Source organism: Balaenoptera musculus, chromosome 6 (genome assembly GCF_009873245.2).
Source record: "Balaenoptera musculus isolate JJ_BM4_2016_0621 chromosome 6, mBalMus1.pri.v3, whole genome shotgun sequence".
NCBI classification, from domain to species: Eukaryota; Metazoa; Chordata; class Mammalia; order Artiodactyla; family Balaenopteridae; genus Balaenoptera; species Balaenoptera musculus.
In genome coordinates this window covers 105,446,678-105,460,347 of record NC_045790.1, presented here as the reverse complement: position 1 = coordinate 105,460,347, position 13,670 = coordinate 105,446,678, and the positions used below count along the sequence as shown (strand labels likewise).

The window sequence follows — 13,670 nt, the reverse complement described above, 5'->3', positions numbered from 1 at the left end:
TCAGGAGCTCACCTTGTTCCTCACACAGGGCCCCAGGAGCAAAGTAAGGGGCCCTGGCCTCATCAGAAATAATAGTAATAATGATGATAAGCCAATAACTGTGTGTCCGTATTATGCCGGGCCCTTTCTTTATACATTTCACCTCTGTTAGCCCATCTCACCACCATTTCACTAACACCACCTCCACGAGACAGCTTCTGTTATTGTTCCACTTTACAGATGAGGAAACTGAGGCACAGGGAGGTTGAGAGATTTGCCCAGATCACACGGATCACAGGTGGTGAAGCCAGGACTCAAACCTGTGATGGCATCTTTGCACATAACCCCTGCACTGCACCCCTCACAGGCTCTTACCAGCAATACATCACTTCCTTTCCAGTGGCTCCCCACGGAACAAGCCCCCTCCACTCAAGAATGGGGCAGTGCTGAGTGGGTAGGGGTGATCCCAGGGCCGGTGGGCCACGAGGAGCCATTCCCCCCACAGGCGGCCCAGAGCCCTCTCCCTTCGGGATGGCATCGAGCAGATGCGGCACTATTGTCCACACGCCTGGTGTGCCAAGCCCCTGGGGTAAACTGCTGTGCCTAAGAGCAGTTCTGCCCGGAACCTAATAGAACCGGCTATACCTCACGTCCCCGTGAGGAGGAAGGGCCTTTGCTCCAGGAAAGGAGTCTGCAAGTCACAGCCCACCCCCACACCCTGCCCACCAGTGCCAGAGAGGGCCAGACAAAGGGGAAGGAGGCAGAGGGGGAAGGAAGGGGGAGGAGAGAGGGAGGAGGAGGGAGGAAGGAAGTGAAGGTTCTCTGAGGCGCCCAATGGCCAGATCTCTTCCACTTAGCCTGGGCTGTTGACAGACCCATTTTACAGACGGGGAATCAGGCTCAGAGAGGGGAGACTCAAGGTCGTGTTGTGAGTAGGCTACAGAGGGCAGATCTGAACCCAGCTCTGATTCCAATGTGCCTCCCAGGTCCAAGACAGCCACTGCCTCTTGAGGCTCTCCAGGGTGTTGGATTTCAGAGGATTTGCATTCTGTTTGTCTATACCCCAACAGAAACCCAACCCCTTTACCCTGGACATTCCTGCCAGAAACTCCTTCTTAGGGGGTTCAGATGCAGAAAGATCAAGGTAAAGGGATCTGGAGGGATGAGACACAGAGAGCAGGGAAAAGCCCGGGAAAAGCCCCTCTGTGCACAGGGCACCTCCGGGAGCTGCCTGTCCCCTGCGGCTCCTGCCAAGTTGCAGAACAATGGGGCCCAGGCTGCCAAGCCCAAGTCAGGGGCCAAAAATCCGTGGAATGTGAGACCCGGAGCCCCAGGCCACAAGGAGCGCCACCTCAAAGAGGGCCTTTCTTCTGCAGGGAGCAAGAGCCCTGCATTTCCAGGGCGCTGTGGTGGCAGAGTGTGCTTCCCAGCCTGGGTTCCACACATGTGCCTGTCTACCAGGCACCCGGGGACTGGAAGAGAATGAGCCCCAGGGTAAGGCCGAGGGTCTGTTTGGGAGCTTGACTTGCCTGGGTTCAAATCCTGGCCCGGCTTCCTTTAACCACGCAGTGTCTCAGTTTCCTCATCTGGAAAATGGGGCTAACAGTAAGATCTACCTTTCAGGGTCATTAAGAATTAAATCTGTTAACAGATGTAAACTCCTCAGGACAGAGCCTGGCACATGTGAAGGGCCCTCTGAGGCTTTAGCTGCTACCAGCGTCATTACCACCGACCATCCCTGGGCAGTGAAGGAGAAATTGTCTCCATGTGACAGACACGGGAACTGGGGCTCAGAGAGGGGCACGGACTTGCCCAGGGTCACACAGCTGGTAAAAGACAGAGCTGGGGCTGCTGGACCCCCAGATCATGCTCTATCTACTGCACTGCACGGCCTCTTTGGAATGGCTCTGGAGCAAATACCCTCCTCGTCACTTACGAGATCTGGGGCTGCCTTTGCAAAGCCCCCCGACATGCTCCTCCCGCCCTGGCCTTCGGCAAGTCTCTTACTAACGTGGGGTGTGTCCCAGGGAGATGTGGGGGCTTGGGTTTAATCCAGGCACTTCCTGGAAGCGATTGGCTCCCACACCTGGCTGGGCTCTGAGGCTTCCCAAGAGGCCTTTCTGACCACGACTGTCACCTGGGGCGCTTGCTTCCCAATTTCTAAAACTTCCTCTAGGGGAAAGTCACATCCCTTCTTTGTCTCCTGCCAAATACCACACTTCGTGGAGGCTGGTGGCTCATTGAGGCCTTACCCTCCCAGTAAAAGACGACCCAAGACACCAGAAGGCTCAGGCCAAAGACCCAGCTTGGGGCAGGTTTGGGGGCCTGAGTGGATAGGGTCGTGTGGGTGCAAGTATCTGTCTACACCTCACCTTGCCCCCCACCCCGAGGTGAAGCATCGAGTGTCTGCCTGCCCTTTTCTGCATTTTGTATGTGCATGTATGCGTGTACGGTCAGGCCACAAGGCTTTGAGCCCAGCCATGCTCTCGGTCTGTCCACTGGGGTAGGGGTGTCACTGCCCCTGGTTTGGGTGGGGCTGGTAAGTGCCCACGTGCTCCCAGGCTGACAGGGAGAATCACAAAGACAACCTTGGAGACTCAGCTTCGCTGGGACGCCAGACCCCTGTGCCGTTTCTCTCTGGGAAGGCCCCTTTCAGTCCTTCCTGCTCAATGACAGCCTTCACACATTGTTTTCCCAAAGGATGAAACCATCCTGGTGACTTCAACACCCTCCTACAACACGGAATGAGTGACCCAATGCCAGTGCAGGCACCAGGGGCTATCTCTGCTTGTCCAGCAGGCTCCTGCAACAGAAGCTTAGTATAGATTCCCACTGCTGGGGGGCCTTCAGCCAGCCGGGAGAGGAGAAGTGCCACAGACCAGTAGGGCCCAGCACACCCCTACACAGAGGGAGCTCTGAGGCTCAGCGGGAGACCAGGCAGCTCACAGGCTGGCCACTGGTGAGGTCAAGGCCGGACCAGCTTCAGCATCAGCCAACATCCACGGCAACACCGCCCCTGAGCTGAGTAATTTGCCATCTCCCAAGAAACCCAAGCGGTGCCATCACCCCACTTTTGCAGATGAGGAAACCAAGGATCCAAGGGAAAACGTGACTTGCCAAAGTCAGTCCACACAGAGGAGAGAGCTACCATTTGAACCTGCTCCTCGGACCAGGGAGCCTGTGAGTAACGAGAGAAAGGGATGCCACCGACTTCGTGTCCCCACACGAGGCCCGGGCAGTAAGGAACGCCCCAGCCACGCAGACCGGCTGTAATGACAGCGCATCGCTAGCGGAGCCCGCCCTGTGGGTGCGCCAGGCACGCGCCAAGGGCCGTGCATGCCTCGTTCCACCTCACAGCCACCCTAGGCGGGGGCCGCTATAATCCACGTAGTGCAGAGGAGGAAATGAAAGTTCAGACTGGTTAAGCTACGGGCCCAAGGTCACACAGCAGGCAGTAGGCAGAACTGACACTTGAAACCACGTCTGCCTGACTCCCTTAGTCCATACCTCCTTGGACAGTGAGGGACTGAGTGAATGAATGAATGAATGAATGAATTCTGGCCCAGAGGTGTGGCTCTGGCTACTGTGTCTTTCCCCCACCCCGGCCCCCCTTCCCTTCTGGTCTTGGGATAAGCAGACGTTGCCCATTCATCACTTGACAGGAAGCAGCTCGATCTCAGGCCAGAGTCACGGGGGCCTGGGAGCTGTAGGGGATGAGCCACAGATGGTGTCTGGTTTCCTGACTGGGCCTGGGAGCCCTCACCCCCCGCTCCCCAAAGCCACACTTGCCACTCAGATTCCGCAGCTCCACGACCAGCAGGAGCCTGGCTCCTCTGAGACACGGGACCACGTACAGCCCGGGAAGGGCGGTGCAGCCTGTGCAGAGAGGTCCCTGAGCCCCCTCCTCAGGGCAGTGGGGCCTCTCACCGGGTGGGTCTGCAGAACCCGGAGGCCAGCGGCTGAGGGGCAATGCAGCACCCACCCAGCTCACCTCCCCGGCACCCTACCCCGTCCTTTTCTTCCAGCTCCCCTCTCCTCACCCACCACCCACCCCCATCTCTCTCCAGCCTGGGGCCTCCCTCCAGAGCTCCAGACTCCAACCACCAAAAGTTCCAGGCACTGAAGACTCACCTGCCCTTCCCTGGGTCTTCATCTCAGCGACGGGGTCTCCTGTCTGCCCAGGAACCCGGCAGGAACCCAGGCTCATCCCCCAGACGCCTCGCCCTCCCTCATAGCCCACACCTGGTCTTCATCCAGGGCTGCTGATTCTTTCCCCAAACAAGTCTCCACTTACCCAGAGCCCCTGCCCTCTGCTGGCCTGGCCCCTTCTCTGTGGGGTCGCTGTAGCTGCCTCCTGCCTGATGCCCTGACCTCCAGCCCACCAAAGGAGGGTCCCCCCACCAAGACACAAATCCTAAACCCGCTGCTCCCCACCCAAAACCTCGCAGAAAAAGGCCCACACGCCTGAGCAAGGCATCCCAAACTCTGTCCCAGCTGGCGCTGGTCTGCCCTCCTTAAAGCCTACCCCACCCCAGGCCCCCGCACGTGAGGGCCTCTCCTTCCTAACCACACAGCACCCTGGACCTTCCAGGCCCTTCCACACACCAGCCTCTGCCTGGAACCTATGACCTCTCATGGGGCAAAGTCCCCCTCCTGCGTCAGGACCGGGTCCTGGGTCGTAATCAGGCTCAGCACTTCTCGTGGGATCCTGGGAAAGTCCCGCCCCCTACCTCATCCATAAAGAGGAAACAGCTGGACCCCGCAGGGTGGACACCCAGGGGCAGTCAGGTGGTACCAAGCACCCCGCAATCTCCCAGTCAGTGGAGGGGGGCTCCCCCACCCTCCTGATGCCCCAAGCAAGAAACAACTGCCTCCACTCTCAGGATCCCCAAGGTCTCAGATCAGGCAGAGATCACCAGGCAATTCAAAACACATCACACCCACGCCGCAGGGCTTCCCTGAGCCTTTTTAAAATTGAGGAGGCTCCAGATCACCTTTCGCTTTCTCCTTCTCGGGTAATAAAACCCAATTCTGGAAGGAAAAAATGTAGGAGCTGTAAACACCTCTCAGTTCAAGGAGCAATGAGGCATTTGGTTTCTAGCCAGGAAGGCCTTTGGCTCCAGGACCTGGTGAAGGAAGGTCTGCTGAGCACTCGCTCTGCACCAGGGAGTGACACGCAGCACCTCAGCACACCCCTCCGCAAGGTCTGCGTTGCCCTCTTCCAGAGGAGGAAACGCAGGTGCCGAGGGGTTAAGTGACTTGCCAAGCCCTTGCCGCTGGTAAACGGCGTGCACCCGTGTTAGAACCCAGATCTGACTCTCTCCAAAGTCTGGGTTTTAATCTCATCTGCCTGGGGACATCCTTGGAGACCACTATGGAGCTGGGGGAATATGGGGGGTCTCACTCTGCGAGAAGCCTCAGACCCCTTAGGTAGGTCCACCATCCCAAGGACCCCTGCCCTCCAGGGAAATGAACTTGCTCTCTCCTCAAGGCCTTGGCAGGCTCTGCCTCCCTTGCCTGGAATGAACTGCCTCCTGGCAAACCTGGATCCTCCTTCTGGGCCCAACCCAGGGCACCCCCTCTAGGCAGCCTTCCTGGACTCCTCCAGTCAGTTACTCCCAGGTTCCACTGACCTGGTCTCTGTGCCATCACTGCCTGCACACATGTCTTCTCCTCCCTCAAATGGAGATTTCCTCAAGGGCAGAGACCAAATCACTCTCCTCGTGGCCCCAGCAGGCGGCAGAGGGAGGGTGACCCAGTACGTAAACACCAGAAGCCAGGAGGGAGAAGCCTGGGGAGAGCAGAAATTCCTCTTCTCCCATATCCTGTCTCAGACCACGGCTCCTGCCCTGCCAACCAACAGCCGAAGGGGGAAACCCAGCAGAGCAGCCCTCAGGCAGATGGAGGCTCAGGGTTTGTAAAAAGCTTGCCCCGGGCCCAGGAGGACATCCATAATCCCACCAGTGGCCTCTACACAGGGGAAGTTCTTCAACCCCTGGCCTCCCCTAATTTCCTCTCCTGCTCTCTTTTTAAGGTTTGAAAGGGTGGCTATTCCTGGCAAGAGAAACTTCTGTGGAGAACTCACTGCTCAGACATCAGGAAGGGGCCCAGGTAGCCAAAACCCACGCGGGAGACATAAGAATTCCTTTTTCTACTTCCCTCGTAACCTCGGGAGTTCTGGCAAAGCCCGGGATCACCCAGCGTGAAACTGCCCCCCATTAACCTGGGCAGTGACAAAGGTCATGCCAGGCTGATGGCACTGGCCCACTGGCAGCTCCCACCAGGTGGGTGGTCAAGGGGGCAGCGGTGGCAGAGGTGCAGCCAAGGTCAGGTGCTCTGTGAGCCCAGGCCCCGGAGGTCTCCAGGGCCTGCCTCCCTGTCACTTGCTAGGCATACCCTCAAGGGCAAAGGCAGTAGCCCCAGGTGGCAGGAAAGGGTGAGGGGCTCGCCACAGCAGAGGCAGGGCAAAGGCCGGTACCTTGCAAAGTGGCTCCTGAGAAGCTCCGGGGAAGCTCTCGGCTCAGGGCTGAAGTAGATGTGAGCACGGTATCGGCACCTCTGGGGATCTGGGTGGCCTCCCCATGCCAGGGCTGGTGAAGGAGGAGAGGCCAGCCCTGTCTCCGTATGGGACTTGCCCTGCCCAAGACTCCCGTCCCCGGCCACTGCCAAAAGGAAACTCCCCCACCATGAGCTGCTCCAAAAATAGCTCTGGCTGCCACCTCCGTGGTGAAAGGAACTTGTCACTGCCACCAGGGAGCCCACTGCCCACCAGGGACCGGAATCTGATGGCAGTGGCCGTGGGTCAGCCTTGGAGAGCGCGCGTGTGTGCCGGAGGCCAGGGGGCTTGGGATCGCCCAGTCCTGCTCCCCCATTTTACCTTCCAGGAAACTGCGGCAGGAGGGCAAGAGACTGGCCTAGGGCCATGGGCACAGCAGTGGCAGTGCCTGGCCAGGACCCGGCCTCCTAAACCCACCCCATACCCACATGGTCAGGCAAAGGAACTTGCCCTACAGGCTCTACCAACCCCTCACCCCCACCCCAGAACCCAGAACGCTGACAGCAGACGCCGAGGTCAAACCAGCCTGGGAGGGATGAGGGGGTCCTTCCCTCACCCACAGTGCTCCATTCCCACCCACCCCCATGGGGGCCAGCCAACGCTAAGAATCATAAATCTTCTTGCTGTCCCTTTAAAAGCTTAACCCTTTCTAGTCTCTCTTTTGTGAGCTGAACCAAAAATATCTGTTGCCTAAGAGATGAGAGCCTTGGTAGGCAGCAGCCCTGGGTTCAAGTCCTGGCTCTGGCGCGCCCCAGCTATGTGGGCCCCGGGGTTCTCGCGGGTAAAACTGGGACACAGATAGTATGCATCGCCCGGGCTGTGGAGGGCTCCATAACATCGGGGGCCTCAAAGGTGCTTAGCCCCAGGCCTGACACGTACTAGAGCCCCAATCACTGGAGTTACTGTTGATTATTAATCCTTATTCTGGCCCCGTGCTCTCCCACACCAGGCTGTGGATCCAGGATCTGAGTGTTCCCACCTTCCCTTCCTTCTACACATCCTTCCAGCTGCCGTCTCCGTTCCGGGCCTGTGCTGACCACTGGTGACCCCAAGATCGCATGGATGGAAACCCCCTTGCTCTTACGGGGTCACAGGAGAGAACCCAGAAACACGGGGACAGATAACCACAAGCCAGAAAAGAGCATGCAAAGTGTCCCCAAAAAAAGGACTGAGAGACCCTCACTTCGTGACCCAGGCAAGATCACGGACAGCTTCTTACAGGAGGTGGAGTCTGGGGTGGCCCGGAAGGATAAGCAGGTTTCGCACCAGAGGGGACGGGAATTCCAGCCGAGGACACAGCGGGATCAAAGGCACGGAGGCTGGCGGACCTGCGGGCATGTGGGAGAAGGCAGGGACGCCTCCAGGCCAGCCCCAGCCCTCCATCCCCGAAAAGAGCTCCCGTAGTCGGAACATGCTTTCCTCTCCAGAACGAGAGCCAGCTCCACCCTGGGCAAACCACCCCCCGCGCCCCATCTGCAGCTCGACCGCTGGGACTGACGAGGGCATATGGCAGCTGAGGCCCCAGAGGACACACGGAGCCAGATCCTGGCGCTGGGACTCGGCCACCTGCCAGCACACCTTCCCCGCCAGCCGGGCCCAACTGTCGGGCATATGCCAGGTGCCGGCCCCTGGGTGACTGCGGCTGGGCCCAGGCCAGCCGTCCACAGGCCTGGGTGGACTCCCTGCCCGGGCCCCGGTTCACGGGGCACCCCTGGAGGACCGTCCTCCACGACCCGGCGAGGTGGGCGGCATCAGCCTGCACGCATAGCAGAGGCTCCAGACGGGCCGGTCAGGCCCCCAAATTGGACACTTTCTGCCTAACCATTGTTTTTCTTCTGCTTCCGGCCTCCTTTCTGCTGAGAGGAATTCCCTCCAGGGCTCCCATCTAGGACATGGTGGCACCCAGGGAAAACACAGATTCCTGGAGCCTTCCTCTTCCTCCGGGGCCAGGATGGCAAGAACCTTCCTGAAGTTTACCTTGGCTCCGATCAGCCTCCATGCCCGCGGGCACACACGCACTGCAGTCACTCCCCGCCTGTCCACCTGGGACACAGAAGAGAGGGTGGAGCTGTGCTGAGGGGCACAGACGGGCTCGCAGTCCCATCAGCCCCCAGCCTCTCAGGGCCTCCTGGGTCACCGCGAGCCTCCAGCACGACCTCCGTGCGGCTCAGCGTGGCTCGGTCTGTGGGGGACAGTGTCTCCTCCATCTAGTCCTGCCACCCCCCGCAGAGTTACGGGCCAGCACACTATCTCAGCTTCCAGGGCCGCACCACAGTGGCCCTGGGCCTTCCTGTGTCATATTCCCCACAGGATCCTCGCGGACCCCGAGTTGGGCCTGGGAAATTATGAGGCCATTTTTAACCCCTCGAGGGTGAATCCCGCTCTGAGCCGCGGCATGTGGCATGGTGGCTCAGGACTCACAGGGTCTGGGACTCTCAAAGGGCCGCATGGCCTTGGGAAAGTCATGGCCTGTCTCTGGGTCTTGGTTTCGCCACCTACAACATGGGTGGATCGGGCTCTGCAGTCTTGGGAGGGCTCTTATTGTGCCGACACTTTTTATGAGGCTGATGGAGAATCTGCAACTCGCTGGCGTGCCCTGAAACTGAGCTCCGGGAGCCTGTATCTAATCCTGTGCTCATGTCTGGGAGGAAAACCAGACCTTCTGGGTCTGGAATTGCTAAGGGACACTCTCTCTGACCTTGGAAGATTTTGTGAGCCCCCCAGCCCCCTGCACACTGCCCTCCCCACTCGCAACAAGCCGCAGCCATGTGGGGGGATGGCTCAGAGGCCTCCCGGCTCCCAGACACACAGCCATGGAAGTGGCGACGTGTACACAGTGGGGTCCACACGCAGAGCATCCCTTAAGGGCCAGGTGCAGGGCCAGATCCTTGAGGGGTGTTGGCAGCTCACGTGCTTACAAAACGACCCTGCAAGGCAGACAGTGCGTCCATTTGACAGATGAGGAAAGTGAGGCTAGTGAGGTCTCGTGACTCGCTGGAGGTGTCCCAGCTGGAGAGAGGCAGAGCCTGGATGGAAATGTAGGTCTGAGTCCTCGTGGGGGAACCAGACCCAAGTGCTTAACTGTGTTACAGAATCAAAGTAGGGGCCATTGATTCCACCTTGGGCCAATCAAGGGGGCTGCAGGGAGGTAGTGGCACTGGATCTGGGACCCAAGGGCCAGGAAGTGAGGTAAGGCAGCCCAGCACAGGCTCTGGAGTCTGACGTTCAAATCCTGCACTGCCTCTGTCCAGCCGCAGGAGCTCGGGTCAGGCCTGTAGCCATGTCTCTGCAGTTCCCTCCTCTGTAAACAGGGGGCTGTGTAGGACCGACCTCGTGGGGTTGTTATGAGGACCGCGTGGAGGACACGCCGGCAGAATGCCAGCAGCTCAGGACTATCAGGACTAGGTATACACAAGAGCTCAATCAATGTGGCTGTTGCTACTATTATGATTACCGTTATCACCATTAAAAACCAGTGCTCATTCAACAGCGATATCCCTGCAACAAATATTTCTGGCAACCCACTCTGTGAACCAATTGTCACAATAAGGCCGGTCTTCATTCCCCAGGGGACCCCAGTCTCGTGGCCAACCAGGCCCCTGGGCCTGTGAATGTGGCAGGAGGGGACCATGGCCTCTGGGGATCTCCCCCTTTTCGGGAGGATGGGAGAGGCCACACTGGCTCCTGCTGCATTTTCCCAGAAGCTGGAAGTGATGGCAAAGCATTTTACAAAGTTACCAAGACGATGAACCTGAGCCATCCCCCTCCCCCCACTGCCTCAATAAAATAAATCTTGGCCCGTGCTGGCTGGCGAGAGACCCTATATATTTACATGACGATCGTGCCTCATGATCACAGGGCTCGTGATTCCAGCAAGCAGCGTGTGGCAGGGATGACAGTGGTCCTAGGAGACTCACTATTTTCCAGCGACTTTTATTGTCCATTATATCCCGGCGTTTACAGGGCTCTGCTCCGGGCCTGGCAGGAATATCGCACACGGTGGGGCTGGCAGGCCTTAATATTCCAGTCTCGGTGTTGCGGATCAGTTTTCGCATCTCATCCACGCCACCCCCCGAGTCTTTGTGTGATACCGAGACCCCAGGCAGCTCCAGGGGCCCTGGAGGGAGAGGGTTGAGGGGTCTAGAAGCACAGGTAGGCCCACCCAAGCCATCTGCTTGGTTCCAGTCTGCTGTCCCAGGCCAGCGGACACTGCTAAGTCTGTGGCCTTCCTTGGGCACAGGAGGGGCTGTACAAAGCAGAGGCGTGCGCAGGTGCACTGGAGCCGCGACTAATGGCTTGAGGGGGCTGCTTGCTAAATTCTCAGGGACTTTGTGAGAGACAGTTATCATGTTGGTTGCTTGCAATCAGGCACGGTAGGAATACTTACACCCTGGAAACTGGCAAATGTTACAAATCAAGGCTTTGTACAAATCTCTCTCCCTCCCACCCCGCCACCCCTCTGCCCAGGGACCTGTTTGTTAAACACCAGCATATCCCAGGGAGGGGGTGACCCAGCAGGCCCTCGTGAGCACCTGGAAGGACACACGGGCTTAAGAGTCAGGTGTGAATCCTGACTTCTTCACATACCACTTGTGTGTGAACTTAAGTAAGTTACTTCACTTTTTGAGCCTCAGGTTTCTTATCTGTAAAAGGGTGACACACCTAAACTCCCAGCACCTCATGGCAAGTTCCCTGGGTGATGCTTGATATACAGCAGGTGCTTAATAAATGATACCTATTGTCATTCACTAATGCAACACTTACTGAGCACCTACTGTGTACCAGACACTGTCTGAGTGATAGGGATACAGAAATGCCCCAGGGGACGACAAATATCAAATCCTCCACATCTGGACAGTTCTTGATTGTCTGCAGAGGGATTTTTACCCACACCATCTTACGAAGCCTCATGACAACTGTGATAGGTGGGCACAACAGGAATGGTGCCCAATTTTGAGATGAGGAAATGAGGGCTCAGGGCTGGGCATGACTTGCCCGAGGCCCCTGCCAGAGCCTATCAAGAGAGGGCTCAGCTCCAAGTCCACTCCAGGCCCACCATGGCACCCATCTCTGAATTCCCAGGCCCAGCCGGGCTGGCCCCCCTGATGGTGCCGGGAGAACCCAGGGCGAGAGGACTCCGGGTCTAGGATCCTCGGTTCTAGTCTTGGCTCCACAGCCTCCCTGCTCTGGGTCCCTCCCCTCCTGGGCCCTCAGCTCCCCATCGGAAGGCTGAGGGGGCTGCGCTCAGGATGCTGATGGCCCTGATGGGTGAGGGTCTGCCTCTAGGCTTCCTGGCTTGGCCAAATGTCCCTCTGTCCCCCCAGAGCCAGGGAGGCCTTGGGCATATGAACATCTCCTGAGCCCCAGCCAGAGCCCAGGAGAGCCAGGGCCTCTTAAGCAGGAAGGAAGAGGGCTGTGAGCTGGGGCTCCCATCCCCCTCTCCTGGGCTTGCCATCTCACCCTGCTGGCGGGGCTCACCCACCCATTTCACAGATGAGGAGACTGAAGCTCAGAGAGGGGTGGTGTCACCAGCCTGGGAGCAAGATTCATCTCCTAGGCTGGCAGCTTCCAGAGCTCGTGGCTGCAGTGCCCACCAAGCCCCTCGGTTCTGACGCCTTGGGGGCCTGCAGATGAGACAGTCCTGGCCACCCAGCCTCAGCCCAGAATGGTCGAGGAGCGTTTCGCTGAAACAGGAGAGCAAGAAAAGTACTGGCAACTCTGATGACTCAAACAACCTTTGAAACTAGGAGGTAGGCGGAAGTGGGCAGCATTGCTGATGGGTTTCACCTCACTTCCTAGAAGGATGCATCACCAGCTTTAGTTTAGTCCGCACTCACCCGACCGTCAGCGTAGACCTGTGCTCTGGGCGGCACGTCTCAGCTCGCTTGTTCCCAAAGAAATTACAGGCTGGCAGGTGGGGGGGTCATCCAGCCTGTCGTTGGGTGGCGGGGGGGGGATTCTTCTCATTTTACAGATGGGGAAACTGAAGCCCAGAAAGAGGGCGGGGGTTGGTTCAGGGACACACAACTGGGACCTAAGTCTTCAAACTCCTTTGCCAAAAGGTTAATTTTTCTCTTTGGGGAGATAGAAAAGGAGACTCTCTAGAGCTTTCAAAGGAAAAAAGGGAAGAAAAAAGAAATAGCAGCTGAATGGAATTGCAACAAGGCCCCCAGCCAGCCCAAAGAGGTTTCCGAAATTCTGTACAGTCTGAATTCTTACGGGCTGAGGGGTCATGCGATTTCCTCTGCAGAAGGCAGAGTTGAAACAGTCTGACTGAGGGGGCCAGGGGAGGAGGGAAGTGTCCACAAGACTAGGAATCATGAGTTTCTGTCTGGCTGCTCTGATGACTTGCTGGGTGACCACAGTCAAGTCCCTTGCCCTCTCTGGGCCTCAGTTTACCCTGATTTATTTACTACGTACCAAGCCTTGCTCTAATGCACTTAAGTGAGGTTAACCTATTTACCCCTTATATAGCACAGCTGGGGTTTGAAGCCAGATAGCGTGGCTCCAGAACCCACACTCCAACCACTGAGCCACAAGGCCCTCCAGCCTGCAGCAGGGGTATCTCCAGGTCCTTCCTGCCCTCAGGGGCTTTGCCCATCTGTGGCTTGGATGCCAGCAGGCAGGTTTCTAAAGACACTAAACCATCCTCCTTAACTCGCCTGCTGCTCTGAGCTGCTACCTTATCCGTGAACTCTGATTCCTTCACTTTGTTCAGCAGCCTTTATAACTATTTTAGCTTGGGAGACCCTCGGGAAACTCCCAGGTCACGGCAGCCAACGACCCACCTCTTTGAGCCTCGCTGGGAGCTGAGAGTCCAAGCAGGAATGGACGACCCCGCTCTGATGTCCATTTTGGAGTTTTACACTCAGGTCGGCCTCTGGGACCGCAGGAGGGAGACTGCCATTCAGGCATCCAAGAAAGAGAGAAAAAAACATCTATTCATAGCCAGACAGAACCTGCTCTATGGAAATCACGCTACCGACGCGACAAGCAGCCCAGCTGTGCAAGAGATTCCCGAAGAGCCTGACCTGGGAACATCCACGTGGAAGGCTCAAAGGCTTGGGTGGTCACCAAGCTTATAAAATCTGCCTGGATGCTCAACCATGAAATTCCTGAGGGCATAAGGTTCTGA

General features: G+C 57.8%; 1 protein-coding gene across 2 annotated transcripts in view; it reads right to left on the bottom strand.

Moving 5' to 3' along the window:
• The window catches only part of NEK6 (NIMA related kinase 6), a 58,561-nt gene extending 45,096 nt beyond the window's left edge, over positions 1–13,465 (bottom strand). The window contains exon 1 of one of the 2 annotated variants that reach the window (XM_036854545.1): positions 13,324–13,465. In XM_036854545.1, the coding sequence (XP_036710440.1) occupies positions 13,324–13,450 (127 nt within the window). In that variant the 5' untranslated portion in view covers positions 13,451–13,465. Of the gene's footprint in view, positions 1–4,110; positions 4,522–13,323 lie in introns of those variants that run through there. The other variant, XM_036854546.1, reaches the window with a different exon arrangement.
• Between the last annotated feature and the right edge of the window lie 205 nt (positions 13,466–13,670).